This window comes from Salmo salar, chromosome ssa27, assembly GCF_905237065.1.
Source record: "Salmo salar chromosome ssa27, Ssal_v3.1, whole genome shotgun sequence".
Taxonomy (NCBI): domain Eukaryota; kingdom Metazoa; phylum Chordata; class Actinopteri; order Salmoniformes; family Salmonidae; genus Salmo; species Salmo salar.
In genome coordinates, this window is record NC_059468.1 from 23,384,711 (window position 1) to 23,401,962 (window position 17,252).

The 17,252-nt window shown below is 42.9% G+C and overlaps 1 protein-coding gene across 1 annotated transcript; it reads right to left on the reverse strand.

Annotated features, from left to right (window-relative positions):
• Positions 1-17,239, reverse strand: wasf2 (WASP family member 2). Its single transcript, XM_014178172.2, is given in 11 exon segments — positions 1-1,198; positions 1,280-1,429; positions 1,432-1,578; positions 1,581-1,765; positions 1,984-2,145; positions 2,348-2,469; positions 7,082-7,199; positions 7,284-7,437; positions 7,900-8,034; positions 8,530-8,693; positions 17,036-17,239. Coding segments are annotated over 10 exon segments (1,464 nt in total). The 5' UTR covers positions 8,663-8,693; positions 17,036-17,239; the 3' UTR covers positions 1-1,040.
• Positions 17,240-17,252: the final 13 nt, after the last annotated feature.

The following is a 17,252-nucleotide window of genomic DNA, read 5'->3' on the forward strand; positions in this document are numbered from 1 at the left end:
TATAGTTCATTGTATCTTTATTATTGTAATAATCGTCACTGATAAAGTTGAGACAGACAGGACAAGCAGAAACAGGTGGTTGGATATTAACATGCTCAGGTCTGATTGTGGCATTACACTTTGGCTTTAAAACAAACAGAAGGCACTTAAACAGAAGAGGATCAAGTTGTCTCTTAGGCACAGATCTAGGATCAGGTACCTTTCATCCAATCCTATGGTTATGATGGGAAAGAAGCAGAAACCTGACCTTAGATCAGTGTCTAAGGTTAACTTTATCCTCCTCGCACATAAACATGAAAAGCAAAGGCACTTATGGAGGGGCGGGACTAGGGCAAGAGAGGGATCACTGATTGGTCAGATAATGTTTAACTGATAGGGGGCAGCATGGTTTTAGTATTCAGCTAGCGCTGACTCAGAACATTACAGAAATTTTAGATATGGTTCAGAACCCCCCCCCCCCCCACTCATCTGTGAATGAGACCCTCTGTCGCCCAGGTAACCGTTCCCATGCCAACCACAGAGAGAGAAAGACAGGAAAAAAAAAAGAAAAAGGAGAAAACAGCAATAAAACCCTTTCTTTGTGCTCTTGGTATTATTTAACACATCTTAAAGTAAAATATTAATACAGTTCATCAATTATACCATAATTGTACTGTCTGTGTATGCATGTAAGGATCAACATCTGTACGGTATACTGTATGTTTGTTGATATCTGTGTGTAGCCTATGAGGGTATAATTATCATTACATTTGGCCCTGTGCCCCTTATATTAATAGTTGGCTTTTTGATATTTGGACTGTTCTCATAATTAAATCATTGGCTTCTCAGTTCAGTTATACATAAAATATACAGGGAATGTGATTGGCTTAGACAGGAGTGGGGAACACTGAGGAAGAGTGTAGAAGTGATACAGACACACACTTATCTTTGGACCTCTACTCCTTAGATCATAGGTTATAAAGAAGTAATGGGATAAGGATATGAGGCATTCTCTCTGAGGAGGACCGAGGAAGACCATGAGGGTGGCGGTGATGAAGGTCTCACTCGGACCAATCGTCATCGCCCAACTCTGAGGAGTCGTCCTCGCTGTCGCTGCACTCTACAGCAATACGGCGAGACAAGATGGCCGCCACATCGTTGCCGTAGTTATCCTTTTTCTCCTGCTCTTTCTGTTCCTCCACCTTACGCAGGTTAAAACCTGCCAGAGAGAAAGAGGATTAGGGTGTGTGTGTGTTTATGTGTGTTCCTATCGGACTGTCTGTGTGTATGTGTGTCGTACCTTGCCGGATAGCCGACAGGAGGTCACTGTGAGCGTCAGCGGGGGCTTCTGGCTGAGCTTGGGTGGATTTAAGAGGAGGGGGAGCCCCAATGGAGAAGGAGGGGGGAGGAAGGCCAGAAGTGGGGGGAGGAGGGCCTGGGGGAGGCGGGGAGGAGGAGGAGGAGGTGCGCCACCACCCTGGGGGAGAGAGGGGGGAGGAGGCGGAGAGATGGAGGCCTGATAGGAAGGAGGAGGTGGGGCAGGGGGGGAGGGATAGGCGGAGGAAGAGTGGGGAGTGGGAGGGGAAGAGTCAAATCCAGAGGGGGAGGGGGAGGGATTCCGAAGCCAGGGGAGGGGGGAGGAGGAGGTGGGGCAGGAGGAGGGGCCAGGTTGGGCCGTGTGCCAATGGGAGCAGTAGAGGGCATGGGAGGGGCTGGAGGGGGGTGTGTGGGGCTAAGAACGCTGGTGCGCTTTTGGGTTGATGCTCCGTACTGTCCGTCATGATACCTGCCAATGAGAGAGCAGGGGAAGGATTAAGGTCAGCACACGGATTCTCCAAACACAACTTTCTCCAAATAATTTTGTCCACTTGAGATGAAAGGTGTTGACTGGAGAGTAAACACTAATGCCAAAAATGCTAAATTAGCATAAAATATGTGTAAAAACTACAGTATATGCACAATTTATATGTGCATACACTACTCCACTCCATCCCCGTTACTTACGCCATGTCTGGTGGTGGAGGTGGCAGGAAGTCGTCCGGGGCGGGAGGAGGGAGGGGGGAGCCAGGATCGAAGGCGTACAACCCTGTACTCTGGTCCAAACCATCAGGGGAGTAACCGCCTTCTCCTGAACCAATACTGCCATTCAGACCCTCAAGAGATTCTCTACACACAAGATGCACAAAAAAAGAGTGAATATTTTCATCAATAAACAGTTTTAAATCATTCTAGAGGACATCACTCTCCCCGGCACACTCACAATCTCCCTCCCTCATATTCTCTTTCTCCTCACTCCACTTCATTCATTCTCGCTCCATCCTCTTTATCCTCATCTCTCGCCCTGTTCTCATTCTCTCTCATCTCTCACCCCATGTCATTCTTGGGCACCACAAACTCCTCTCCCATCTTTAGCCGTTCCCACTCATCCTTCCTGGTTTTGATCTTCCTGGGATTCAGAGTCCGCATATTCTGATTGTCCTTCTTCTCCTTCTACTCAGACAGAGAGACAAAGAGAGGGAGGGTGACAAAGAGAGCGGGAAGGAGGGAGAGAGTGAAAGGAGCGAGAGCGAAAGAGAGAGAGAAAGACAGAGGGAAAGAGAAGAGAAACAAGAAAGGGCATTTAACAGTGCTAAAAGTGCACTTCCTTGTTTTGTTTAAGCAGAAGATGGGATGCATTTCCCAACAGGCCGAAAACAAACTCCACTGTCTCATTGAAGGACGTGTGTGTGCGCGTGTAAACTAACCGGTGTAGACTAACAGGGAAATGCTTACTTACGGGCCCTTCCCCACAATGCAGAGAGAACCATAGAAACATAATAGAAAAATAATAACACCAGGAATAAATACACTGAGCAACGATCAGACCCTTGGCTATATACACGGGGTACCAGTACCCAGTCGATGTGCAGGGGTACAAGCAAATTGAGTTAGATTTGTACAGTGCATTCGGAAAGTATTCAGACCACTTCCCTTTTTCCACATATTGTTATGTTAGAGCCTCATTCTGAAATGGATCAAATCAATTGTTTTCCTCATCAATCTTCACACAATAGCCCATGATGACAAAGCAAACAGGTTTTTAGAAACTTTAGCAAATTTGTAAAGATATGAAATATTACATTTACTTAAGTATTCAGACCCCTTGCTCAGTACTTTGTTGATACACCTTTGGTGGCGATTACAGCCTCGAGTCTTCTTGGGTATGATGCCACACGCTTGGCACACCTGTATTTGGGGAGTTTCTCCCATTCTTCTCTGCAGATCCTCTCAAGCTCTGTCAGGTTGGATGGGGAGCGTCGCTGCACAGCTATTTTCAGGTCTCTCCAGAGATGTTCGATCGGGCTCAAATCCAGGCTCTGGCTGGACCACTCAAGGATGTTCAGAGACTTGGCTGTGTGCTTAGGGTCGTTGTCCTGTTGGAAGGTGAAGCTTCAACCCAGTCTCAGGTCCTGAGTGCTCTGGAGCAGGTTTTCATCAAGGATCTCTCTGTACTTTGCTCCGTTCATGTTTCCCTCAATCCTGACTAGTCTCTCAGTCCCTGCCGCTGAAAAACACTCATCACAGCATGATGCTGTCACCCCCATGCTTCCCCGTAGAGATGGTGCCTTCAGATGAGACGCTTGGCATTCAGGCCAGAGTTAAATCTTGGTTTCATCAGACCAGAGAATCTTGTTTCTCATGGTCTGAGAGTCCTTTAGGTGCCTTTTGGCAAACTCTAAGCGGGCTGTCATGTGCTTTTTACTGAGGAGTGGTTTCCGTCTGGCCACTCTACCATAAAGGCCTGATTGGCGGAGTGCTGCACAGATGGTTGTCCTTCTGGAAGGTTCTCCCATATCCACAGAGGAACTCTGGAACTCTGTCAGAGTGACCCTCGGGTTCTTGGTCACCTCCCTGAACAAGGCCCTTCACCCCCAATTTCTTAGTTTGGCTGGGCGGCCAGCCCTAGGAAGAGTCTTGGTGATTCCATACTTCTTCGATTTAAGAATGATGGAGGCCACTGTGTTCTTGGGGACTTCAATGCTGCAGAAATGTTTTGGTACATTTCCCCAGATCTGTGCCTCAACACAATCCTGTCTCGGAGCTCTACGGAGGATTCCTTCGACCTCATGGCTTGGTTTTTGCTCTGACATGCACTGCCAACTGTGTGCCTTTCCAAATCATGTCCAATCAATTGAATTTACCACAGGTGGACTCCAATCAAGTTGTAGAAACGTCTCAAGGATGATCAATGGAAACAGGATGCACCTGAGCTAAAATCTCGAGTCTCATAGCAAAGGGTCTGAATACTTCTGTTGATAAGTTATTTTCGTTTTTTATAAATGTGCAAAAATTTATAAAAACCTGTTTTTGCTTTGTCATTATGGGGAATTTTTCCCCAGCATTGATGGGGAAAAATTGTAATTTAATAAATTTTTGAATAAGGCTGTAACATAACACAATGTGGAAAAAGGGAAGGGATCTGAATACTGTACATATACACTGAGTGTACAAAACATTTGGAACACCTTCCTAATATTGAGTTGCACCCCCCCCCCACTTTCGCCCTCAGTACAGCCTCAATTTGTCGAGGCACGACTCCACAAGGTGTCGAAAGCGTCTTGCTAGAAAATAAAGGAAAGCCGCACACTCTAAGAGCTCAGATGCAAAAATTTAATCACCAACGTTTCGACAGCGAAGCTGTCTTCATCAGGGTATCATCAAACACTGCGAGATGAGTCATTTAAAAGCGTCTTGCACCTTGTGGCCCATGCTTCCCACAGTTGTGTCATGTTGGCTGGATGTCCTTCGGATAGTGGACAATTCTTGCTACACACAGGAAACTGTTGAGCATGAAAAATCCAGCAGCATTGCAATTCTTGACACATTCAAACCGGAGCGCCTGGCACCTACTAGCAAACCCCGTTCAAAGGCAGTTCAATCTTTTGTCTTGCCCATTCACACTTTGAATGGCACACCAACACAATCCATGTCTCAAGGCTTAAAAATCCTTCTTTAACTGGTCTCCTCCCCTTCATCTACACTGATTGAAGTGGATTCAACAGGTGACATTAATAAGGGATCATAGCTTTCCACTGGATTTACCTAGTCAGTCTTTGTCATGGAAAGAGCATGTCAGGAAGTCCAGGATTCAGTTGCAGAAGGTGTTCAGTCTCAGGATCCTGAGCTTAATGATGAGCTTAGAGGGCACTACGGTGTTGAACGTTAAGCTGTATTCAATGAACAGCATTCTCACATAGGTGTTCCTCTTGTTCAGGTGCCCTAGAGGTTGCGTCATCTGTGGCTCTGTTGGGCGGCAGGTAGCTTAGCGGGTAAGAGCATTGGTCAAGTAACCGAAAGGTTGCGGGTTCGAATCCCCAAGCTGATTAGGTGAAAATCTGCCAATGTGCCCTTAAGCAAGACGCTCTTGACAAAAGCATCTGCTAAATACCTAAAATGTAATTGTAATGATGGGGCGAATTTGAGTGGGTCCAGACCACCCTTTCAAAGTATTTCATGGCTACAGATGTGAGTGCTATGGCTACAGATGTAAGTGTCCTGGTAATCCCTCTGGTCCTACAACCTTGTGAATGTTGACCTGTTTAAAGGTCTTACTCATATCGGCTACGGAAAATGAGATTCCCACAGTTGTCCGGAACAGCTGGTTGCATGATTCAGTGTTGCTTGCCTAGACGCGAGCATAGAAGGCATTTAACTAATCTGGTAGGCTCGCGTCACTGAGCAGCTGGGTTATCTGGGATAGTTTGTAAGCCCTGCCACATCCGACGAGTGTCAGAGCCGGCGTAGTAGGATTCAATCTTAGTCCTGTATTGACGCTTTGCCTAAAATCCTTAGCGGGATTTCTTAGAAGCGTCCAGATTAGTGTCCTGCTCCTTGAAAGCTGCAGCTCTAGCCTTTAGCTCAGTACAGATGTTGCCTGTAATCCATGGCTTCTTGTTGGGATATGTACGTACGGTCACTGTGGGGACGAAGTTGTTGATGCACTTATTAATGAAGCTGGTGATTGATGTGGTAAACTCATCAATGTCATCGGATGAATCACAGAACATATTCCAGTCTGTACTAGCGAAACAGTCCTGTAGCTTAGCTTCCACTGCATCGGACCATTTCCATATTGAGCGCGTCACTGGTACTTCCTGTTTCAGTTTTTGCTTGTAAGCAAGAGGATAGAGTTATGGTCAGATTTTCCAAAGGGAGGGTGAGGGAGAGCCTTGTATGTGTTTCTGTGTGTGGAGTAAAGGTATTCTAGAGTTTTGTTGCCTATAGTTGCACAGGTGACATGCTGGTAAAAATTTGGTAAAACGGATTTCAGTTTCCCTGCATTAAAATCACCGGCCACGAGAAGCGCTGACTATGGATGTGCATTTTCTTGTTTGCTTATGGCCCTGTACAGCTTGATGAGTATGGTCTTAGTGACAGCATCAGTTTGTGGTGGTAAATAGACAGCTACAAAAAAATATAGATGAAAACTCTCTTGGTAAATAGTATGGTCTACAGTTTATCATGAGATATTCTAACTCAGGCGATAAAAACTCAAGACTACTTTAACATTAAAGATTGCGCACCAGATGTTGTTAATAAAGAGACACACCGGTCCCCTCTTCGTCTTAACCGGGGCTACCGTCTGGTCTAGACAATGGATTGAAAAAACAGCGTCCTTGTTCAGCCACGACTCCGATAAACATAGAATATTACAGTTCCTCAGGTCCCGTTGATAGGATATTCTCCAACGGAGCTCGTCCAGTTTTTTAATCTTGTGACTGCACGTTCGCCAATAGAACGGAGGGTAGAGGCGGTTTATTTGCTCGCCATCGTAGTCTCGTCAACGTAGTCTCTTCTACCTCTCTTGCACCGTCGCTTCCTCTTTCGAGTCCCGGGGATTAAGGCCTGGTCCAGAGTAAGCAGAACGACCAGAGCTGCCGATTCGTTAAAGTAGAAATTGTCATCCAAATCAAGGTTAGTGATCCCCGTTCTGATGAAATGATGGCGGAGACATGATGTACAAAAAAATATATATCAGAATTGGTCAGGAGCCAGTTAAACGGCTGCTATCCTCTGCAGCGCCATTTTACTTTGTGTGTGTTACCCGTTACCCTGTGTTTACCCTGTGTTTGCGTCTCTCCTTCATGATGTCCTTGGTGTCCTGCAGCATCTTCTCCTTCCACAGATCAAAGAAGTAGGAGGGATCCGTGTAGAACTTCAGAGCATCCTTCCCATCATCCCTACACATGTCAACAACAACAACAAACAATATCAGTATGTGTGTGTGTGTGTGTGTGCGTGTGTGTTTGCATGCGTGCGTGTACCTGTACTGGCTGAGGTTGTTGAGTGGTGGAGGTGGGTTGCAGGTCAGATAGGTCTCCTGTATAGGCAGTGGTAGAGAGGGTCTACAGAACAACTGCTGGTCCTGAGTCAGATTACTATGAAACGCTTTCTTCTGGGTGATGGCCTGCAGAGACACTGAGAGAGAGAGAGATGGAGGGTGGAGAGAGAGAGAGAGAGAGAGACGGAGGGTGGCGAGAGAGAGAGGTGGAGAGAGAGCGATATGGTGAAAGAGAGACAGATATGGAGAGAGAGAGACAGATATGGAGAGAGAGAGAGATAGGGTGGAGAGAGGGAGAGAGCGAGAGAGAGACACAGTTAGGGTTAGTATTCCGTTTGTTTGGGACAAAGGTATACAGTATGTGCCAGTATGTGCTGCATTACATTATACTTAAAGTCCACTGAATTCTCACTTTGGATACTAAATACATGGCACTGTTTGCTTGTAACATACAGCGGTTTTCCCAGACACAGGTTGAGCCTAGTTATGAACTAAAGATCATGTTCAATGAAGATTCTCCCTTTAAATTGCTTTTAAATCTAATAGGCTTAATCAGCATGCGGGGAATCACCCCATGGTATATAATGTCAGTCTCTTACCCTCCTCCTCTTTAGGGTCGAGCTGGGTGACTTTGACCTGTAGACGGTCCACTCTCTCTCCCAGTGTGTTCACCCGGACAGCAAACACCCCCGCCTGCACAAACAGCTCTCCAAACACATCCTCTGCATACTTACCTACACACACAAACAAATGTATATTATGGCCTAAATACACTGAGTGTACAAAACATTATGAACACCTGCTATTTCCATGACAGACTGACCAGGTGAATCCAGGTGAAAGCTATGATCCCTTATTGATGTTAAATCCACTTCAATCAGTGTAGATGAAGGGGAGGAGAGAGGTTAAAGAAGGGTTTTTAAACCTTGAGACAATTGAGACATGGATTGTATGTGTGCCATTCATAGGGTGAATGGGCAAGACAAAATATTAAAGTGCCTTTGAATGGGGCATGGTGGTAGGTGAGGCTGTTCTGAGCTGCAACTCAATATTATGAAGGTGTTAATATTTTGTACACTCAGTGTATATACACATGATTACATATCACAAGATACATACTTGCAATTTACACACACAATCTCATATTACAATACACATACACAGCACTGTTTTGCATGTAGCACTTCCCTAGGTATAAACTCCCCCAACACATTGAGTGAGTAACTTACTGAGGCTGCCCAGCTGGCGTATGATGTTGGCGAGGCTAATGTTGGTGACACACTCCAGCTCGCTGCGGATGGTGTTGGGGATCGTCTGGCGGCACACATGGCGAGGCTCGATGTTCCTCGTCACCAATGGCATTCTGGGACGGGAGGGGGAGCGGGGGGCTTCCCTGGAGGGGGGGCAGCATGTGAGAAAGGTCCATCAGTCTATGACACGCGCTACTGAAATTGTTATATTATGTAAGAACAAGCTGTTGAATTGGCTGGAGCCTTTTCCTGGACCATGTTGCTATGTGCATAATGGCAAAGTTAACCAGCATATTGGTGTTGAGAACAATGTGGAGGAGGCAGCAGAGGAGTGAGGAGATGAGAAAACAGCCCTTGCCTTAATTGTCTAAAAGTGAAGAGAGAGGAAACCCCAACTTAAATAGTCCTATAATCAATAGCCTAACTTAAATGTGCCTGACTTTATAAATCATCCATATATATCTACAGATAAGACAGATCCTGCTTCTGTTACCTGTTTGAGTGTTTGTTTAATAGCCTGATTCCGTGAACTCCAAGCCTCATGCAACCACAAAATGTCGGAAAAAGCAATTTCACAAATTCGTTTTTAATCTTTGTTATGCTGTAATTAATGCTTTACATTTTTTTTTGCTACTACAGCCTCTCTGGTATAACTTATACATGATTTAATGTTGTTTACAATGTTCCAAATGGTCAGAAAAATAATAATATTGTAATCTAACAGCACCTGTTTGTCACACATAATATGCATGGGGCTCTCGTTCCAGTCCTATACCCTCCTTTTTCTTGATTTTCTCCTATTTATTATTGTTACAAACATTATAATAATAAGTAATGTCATTATCATTAGTAGGCTTAGTATAGCAGCCTTGTATAACCACCATCGAGCTGTAGGCCTAAAAGCACATCTTGTTACCGTAACTTACTTAGGGCTAAAAGTCAATATATAGGCTACTGTACCAATCAATCATTCATTCGTTCATGTCATCATACAGCATATGAGTCATTCATGATTTGAAATGCAATGAAGCATTTTTGTTTTTAAATGAAATAACAAAAGAAGCCTTGAATAATTAGCCTAAACAATAAATAAACCTTTAATGTTGGCAATTGCATTCCTGAATGCATGTAACTGTTTTTAGTCTTTGCTCGAATAAAGGCTTTACAAAAAAGGTACGCTTATAATTTATCTAGTGTTGTTTACACTGTTCCAAATGGTCAGAAAAAAACATATTGTAATCTAACAGCCCCTGTTTGGCACACATAATATGCACGGCTATGCAGCGCTTTGTACTTGCCTTCCTTCTTTATCTGGATCTCCAGTAGCTCCACAAGTACATCTAATTTCTTCCACACATCTGACTTCCCCTTTCCCGCCTGAGCAACCAGTAAACCTTTCCCGTTTAAAGTTTTTTTTCCCCACGTCCTCCTCATCCATTTTGCTGTCACAAATGTAACGGTGTTAGAGTTTGTTATAACCAATTTATTAATGTGATTAGCATAGGCTATACCAACATATTGGCCACGTGCATGCGGCGCATACGTGTCATGTAAAGAGAGCAAGGGTTTAGAGAACAGGGAACGTTTTTCCTAAATAAAAGGAGGATTTCGGTGACAGTACTTTTCAGCCACAAATGACTTCAGCAACACAGACTGCGCAATATACACTGTTGATGTTCTGTGGTGGTCGCAACAGCAGGGAGTAGAGAGAGATTCAAGGGGTGCTAGTCACACAGGCAGTCGCTGTCTTTTTCTAACACAGCGCAGCAAGTCTGAGCCTGGCACAACACAAACAAATCAATTTCGGTTAATTGACTCCCTCTAGGGTCATTTTGTCTTAATTATTTCAAACAGTGCACGTAAAACATCAGACAAGCTCAGTGCATATAGTTGATTTTATTTAAACACATAGAGTACCAGTCAAAAGTTTGGACACACCTACTCATTCAAGGGTTTTTCTTTATTTTGACTATTTTCTACATTGTAGAATTATAGTGAAGACATCAAAACTATGAAAGAAACATATGGAATCATCTAGTAACCAAAAAAGAGTTAAACAAATATTTCATATTTAAGATTCTTCAAAGTAGCCACCCTGTGCCTTGATGATAGCTTTGCACACTCTTGGAATTCTCTCAACCAGCTTCATGAGGAAGTCACCTGGAATACATTTCAATTAACAGGTGTGCCTTGTTAAAAGTTCATTTGTGGAATTTCTTTCCTAATGCGTTTGAGCCAATCAGTTGTGTTGTGACAAGGTAGGGGTGGTATACAGAAGATAGCCCTATTTGGTAAAAGACCAAGTCCATATTATGGCAAGAACAGCTCAAATAAGCAAAGAGAAACGACAGTCCATCATTTGGTCAGTCAATCCGGAAAATGTCAAGAACTTTGAAAGTTTCTTCAAGTGCAGTCGCAAAAACCATCAAGCGCTATGACGAAACTGGCTTTCATGAGGACCGCCACAGGAAAGGAAGACCCAGAGTTACCTCTGCTGCAGAGGATAAGTTCATTAGAGTTACCAGCCTCAGATTGCAGCCCAAATAAATGCAGACACATCGCAAAATCAACTGTTCAGAGGAGACTGCGAGAATCAGGCCTTCATGGTTGAATTACTTGGGCCAATAAACACGAACAATGGACATTAGACCAGTGGAAATCTGTCCTTTGGTCTGATGAGTCCAAATTTTTTATTTTTGGTTCCACAACATTTTTTATTTCAGTCATTTAGCAGACGCTCTTATCCAGAGCGACTTACAGTAGTGAATGCATACATTTCAATTCATTTCATACATTTCTTTTATATTTAAAAAAAATTAAATAATTCGTACTGGCCCCCTGTGGGAATCGAACCCACAACCCTGGCGTTGCAAACACCATGCTCTTTCCAACTGAGCTACAGGGAAGGCTTTGTCTTTATGAGACGCAGAGTAGGTGAACAGATAATCTCCAAATGTGTGGTTCCCACCGTGAAGCATGGAGGAGGAGGTGTGATGGTGTGGGGGTGCTTTGCTGGGGGCACTGTTGGTGATTTATTTACAATTGAAGGCACACTTAAGCAGCATGGCTACTACAGCATTCTGCAGCAATACGCCATCCCATCTGATTTGCGCTTAGTGGGACAATCATTTGTTTTTCAACAGGACAATGACCCAACACACCTCCAGGCTGTGTAAGGGCTATTTGACCAAGAAGAAGAGTGATGGAGTGCTGCATCAGATGACCTGGCCTCCACAATCACCCGACCTCAACCAAATTGAGATGGTTTGGGATGAGTTGGACCGCAGAGTGAAGGAAAAGCTGCCAACAAGTGCTCAGCATATGTGGGAACTCCTTCAATACTGTTGGAAAAGCATTCCAGGTGAAGCTGGTTGAGAGAATGTCAAGAGTGTGCAAAGCTGTCATCAAGGCAAAGGGTGACTACTTTGAAGATTCTAAAATATGAACTGTATTTTGATTTGTTTAACAATTTTTTGGATACTACATGATTCCACGTGTTAATTCATAGTTTTGATGTTTTCACTATTATTCTACAATGTAGAAAATATAAAAAATAAAGAAAACCCTTGAATGAGTAGGTGTGTACAAACTATAGACTGGTACTGTATATGGAAAAATACACATTTAAAAGATTTATTTTAGTCTGGGACAGCTCAAAGATGCTACTGTAACTACTTTAGTGCCTATTGACGATTGTATCACTATCTTCGGACCGAGTGAGTTTTGTTAAGAGCCCCGACGCTGGTACTGTTATGGAAACATATATATTTTTTTAATTATACAAACTAGATGGTAACTTTACAAGTAAATTTGGTGGGGCTAGCTAAAGCTCTTTAAACATTTGTGGTAGTGAAAGAAGTGTAAAAATTTCATTTTTAATTCCCATCGAAAGTCAGTAGATTTGGTCAGAAGTTGTGGTAGTAGTGGTCAGTAGGTATGTGGTTCAGTAGTTGTGGTCAAAAGCTGTTTGGATATGGTTAGTAGTAAATGTGTGGTGAGAAGTTGTGTTGCTGTGGTATGTAATTGTGTGGTTGGGGTCAGGAGTTGTGTGGTTATAGACACTAGATGTGGTCAGAATTTGTTTGATTGCGGTCAGAAGTTGTGCGGTTGAGGTCAGAAGTTGTGTTCAGTAGTTATGTGGCTCAGTAGTTGTGTGGTTGTGGTAAAAAGTTGTGTGTAAATGGTAAGTAGTGAGATGTGTGGTCAAAAGTTGTGTGGTCATGGTATGCAATTGTGTGGTTGTGGTCACTAGATATGGTCAGAAGTTGTGTGGTTGAGGTCAGAGATTGTGTGGTTGCTGTCAGAAGTTGTGTGGTTATGGTATGTAATTGTGTGGTTGTTGTCACTAGATATGGTAAGCAGTTGTGTGGTTGTTGTCAGAAGTTGTGTGGTTGTGGTATGTAATTGTGTGGTTGTTGTCACTAGATATGGTAAGCAGTTGTGTGGTTGTTGTCAGAAGTTGTGTGGTTGTGGTATGTAATTGTGTGGTTGTTGTCACTAGATATGGTAAGCAGTTGTGTGGTTGTTGTCAGAAGTTGTGTGGTTGTGGTATGTAATTGTGTGGTTGTTGTCACTAGATATGGTAAGCAGTTGTGTGGTTGCTGTCAGAAGTTGTGTGGTTGTGGTATGTAATTGTGTGGTTGTTGTCACTAGATATGGTAAGCAGTTGTGTGGTTGTTGTCAGAAGTTGTGTGGTTGTGGTATGTAATTGTGTGGTTGTTGTCACTAGATATGGTAAGCAGTTGTGTGGTTGTTGTCAGAAGTTGTGTGGTTGTGGTATGTAATTGTGTGGTTGTTGTCACTAGATATGGTAAGCAGTTGTGTGGTTGTTGTCAGAAGTTGTGTGGTTGTGGTATGTAATTGTGTGGTTGTTGTCACTAGATATGGTAAGCAGTTGTGTGGTTGCTGTCAGAAGTTGTGTGGTTGTGGTATGTAATTGTGTGGTTGTTGTCACTAGATATGGTAAGCAGTTGTGTGGTTGTTGTCAGAAGTTGTGTGGTTGTGGTATGTAATTGTGTAGTTGTTGTCACTAGATATGGTAAGCAGTTGTGTGGTTGCTGTCAGAAGTTGTAAGGTTGTGGTATGTAAACAGCAGCAGTGGTCAAAACAGCAGCTGTTTGGGAAAGTTTGAAAAACACTTGGTAATGCAGTTACAAAAACAGCTGTACCATAAGTTCCGTATTGAATATTTTGATTCTGCTCACAGCTATGAATAGCAGAGAAGTAGATGAATATCCCATATACTCTATATTTTTGTCTAACTTGTTGCGGTAGTGGTCAAAACGGACGTTGTTTGCAAAAATGTTACAGAAAATGTTGTTGATGCGGTTACTTAAACTGCTGTAAATATTGATCCAAATGTCCAACCGCCAGATTCGAGTAGCAGAGAAGTAGACAACGCTGGTAAGCTTTAAATATTTTGTCTACCTGGTTGCAAAGTGGAGTTATTTTCTGATTTGTGTCAAAAGTTGCATGATTTCACTTACAGAGAATGTCAGTTGGAAGTGATGACGTCACAATTGGGAACTTTAGTATCTTGAGAAATCCAATGAATGCGGATGGAGGAGAGAAAGTTATTCGTTTCTAGCTTAAACGTGTAGGTAGAGTATCTGTTCTCTCTCATGACTGTGGCAGTGTCTGCGAGTATCCTAGCAACGGCTCCTTTTTGGAATCTCAATATTGACACAAAGAGCTGTTTTCAGAAGACAGCAGGTGAGGGGTTACTTTAACACAAAAATCTCTAAAACTGGAAACACTAATCTCCCTCACTAGCTTTAAGCATCAGCTGTCAGAGCAGCTCACAGATCACTGCACCTGTACATAGCCCATCTATAATTTAGCCCAAACAACTACCTCTTCCCTTACTGTATTTATTTATTTTGCTCCTTTGCACACCATTATTTCTATTTCTAGTTTGTACTTTCTTCCACTGCAAATCTACCATTCCAGTGTTTTACTTGCTATGTTGTATTTACCTCGCCACCATGGCCTTTTTTGCCTTTACCTCCCTTATCTCACCTCATTTGCTCACTTTGTATATAGACTTGTTTTTCTACTATATTATTGACTGTATGTTTGTTTTACTCCATGTGTAACGCTGTGTTGTTGTATGTGTCAAACTGCTTTGCTTTATCTTGGCCAGGTCGCAATTGTAAATGAGAACTTGTTCTCAACTTGCCTACCTGGTTAAATAAAGGTACACCCGATTTAAAAACCGCTTCCGCCTTTGACAAGCAGATAAATAGAGTAATATTTTAAGCCAAATATTTGTGTCTACCTCTGGTTACTTGGTCAAAACGATAGTTGTTTGGAAAGTAATGAATTGACTTGCTTCTGACATGATTTACAGACGCTTGAAAGACAGACGATGGGTTACAGATTGGTAGCCCCGATTTAAAAACCGACTACTATACAGAGAAGTAGGGGAAGATTTTAGGTAGGGTTACTTTTTTTCTTTAAAACACTCCGAAAGTGGTCAAAACGGCAATTGTTTGTGGAAGTTTGAAAAACACGTGGTATTGCAGTTCCAAAAACAGCTGTGCCGTAAATTCCGTATTGAATAGTTCAATTCCGCGCACAGTTATGAATAGCAGAAGTAGAGGAATATCCCATAAACTCTAACCTTTTGTCTAACATGTTGCGGTAGTGGTGAAAACAGACGTTGTTTGCCAAAATGTTACAGAGAATTATGTTGATGTAGTTACTTAAACTACTGTAACTTTTGATGCGAATATTATTTGAGTAGTAGAGAAGTATACGAAGCTGATCAGCCTGAAATATTGTGTCTAAGTGGTTGCAAGAACAATTATTAGCTGATTTGCGTCAAAAGTTTCGTGAGAAAATGACAGTTGGAAGTGATGATGCCACAATGGAGAGGATTAAGATTTTGAGATCCCAAATTACCAGATTTGGGGGGAAACGGACGAAAAGTTGAATAACGTAAAAAGTATAACAGATATCAAAAAGTGGTATACAAGCAACTCGATCGAGACCGTTCTGCACGTTTTGACCTTGGAATGGCGTTTCTAGCTCAAATGCTGTTGGAGTAGTATGTGGCGGCGGAATAATAATAATTATAAGTATGTCGAATACTGAAGAGGACCAATAAGGTCAATTACTATACACCTTTATAGGGTTAATGTTCCCACACGGCCATATCTCCATGTTACACCGCGTGTTTACGGAAGACATAGGCCGCCATTTTTTCTAATTAGCTAAGAGTGCTCGGAACACCTGTGTGTAAACTGGGAGGAAGTGTAGTGGGAGGACGTGTAGTTGGTCAACCCGAGGCACAGTGTATGGATCTGTGCAAAACTGCTACAGTAAGAGCATGTTTTATTTGCAAGCTTATTTTTCGCTGACAAAGATAAAAGGCATATCTTTCGAAAACCGTTTTGACGTTTAACGTTAAAACTGCGTTGGAATTGAACATTTACACGGAGCCAAATGTGAATGAATGTAATGGCCCCTAACTTACGGAGAATAAAGGTATTGTCTAGAACAGACATGTCTTTGTAATTCAAATTAGGTACGCTCCATTTATATCTAACGTTACTGTTTAAAAAAAAAAAGGTCCATTCAGACACATGGCAGGGCTAACTAAAGCAGAACCAAAACCACAGCCTAGTTCTATTCTGGTCATGCCCCTTCAATGGGCACACTGTACATATGAGAGGAGTGAAAACAATATGGTGGACTGGTGGTCAAGGCTCAACGTACACGGGGAAAGACTAAGGATTTATAGATGTTACATCAACTTTAGCACCAGAATACTGTAATGCTCTAGTCAACACCAACTCCCTTTATAACAACCACAGCCTAATGGAATTATCCTCGGCGTTAAAAATAAAGTGAATTTTTTTGGCTCCGTCTCCGGAGTCTATAAACTATGCAGCGCTTCTATTGACTTAACAAATAGCCAACTTTCTAGCGGAGTAAAGTGACTAGCTTTACAAGTGCATTTCACTTGACAGGCAAGCTCATTGGTTTACTATTTACTCGTTAATTTAAACGGGTTGGATGTGATGTAAACACGAAAAACGCCCTTTGACCAAACAGAAAGTTAAAGTAGTCAGATGATCCCAGATGTTCCATCGCCCAAACTATGTAGCAGGGAGATTGAAACATTGTACTACCAACACCCTACTACCCGGCCACAGTGGCATGCACCGGTGAGTCACAACAACTTCACTTGTACACTGACACAACAAACAAGAAAGCCTATCCCAACTCTGTGCCTGAGAAATCATTTATTTCTCAAGATAAAACTCGTCTAAATGAGAGCTGTTTTTAAGTCTCAAGCTCAGAAACGGCATTACAATAATTAGGGCGAGGGTAGGTGACATGAAACTTCGGCTGTCGGCCTTGTCACTGTAGCAGGAAGTGAAGTTGAAAACGCCCCTCATTATGTCCGAAAATCGTCGGGAAAACCTATTCTTATTTAGTAACTGCTGAAAAAGGCGCAAATGAAACACTGATCGCTTACCGTCAGCCAAATCAGTCTTGTTGCTTGTTTGAGTCTTTCAGTAGAAACAAAAATGACGGTTTACTGTAACCAGGGTGGGGAGACTTGGGATAACACAGAAGTCCCAGATTTGTTAAACTTCTGATTGGACAAGGCTTCGACATTCCAGGCGCTGATTGGTTCCTCTCACTGTCCGTCTGTGTCAGCGGCGTGGACATGGAAATGTGGACGTACAATA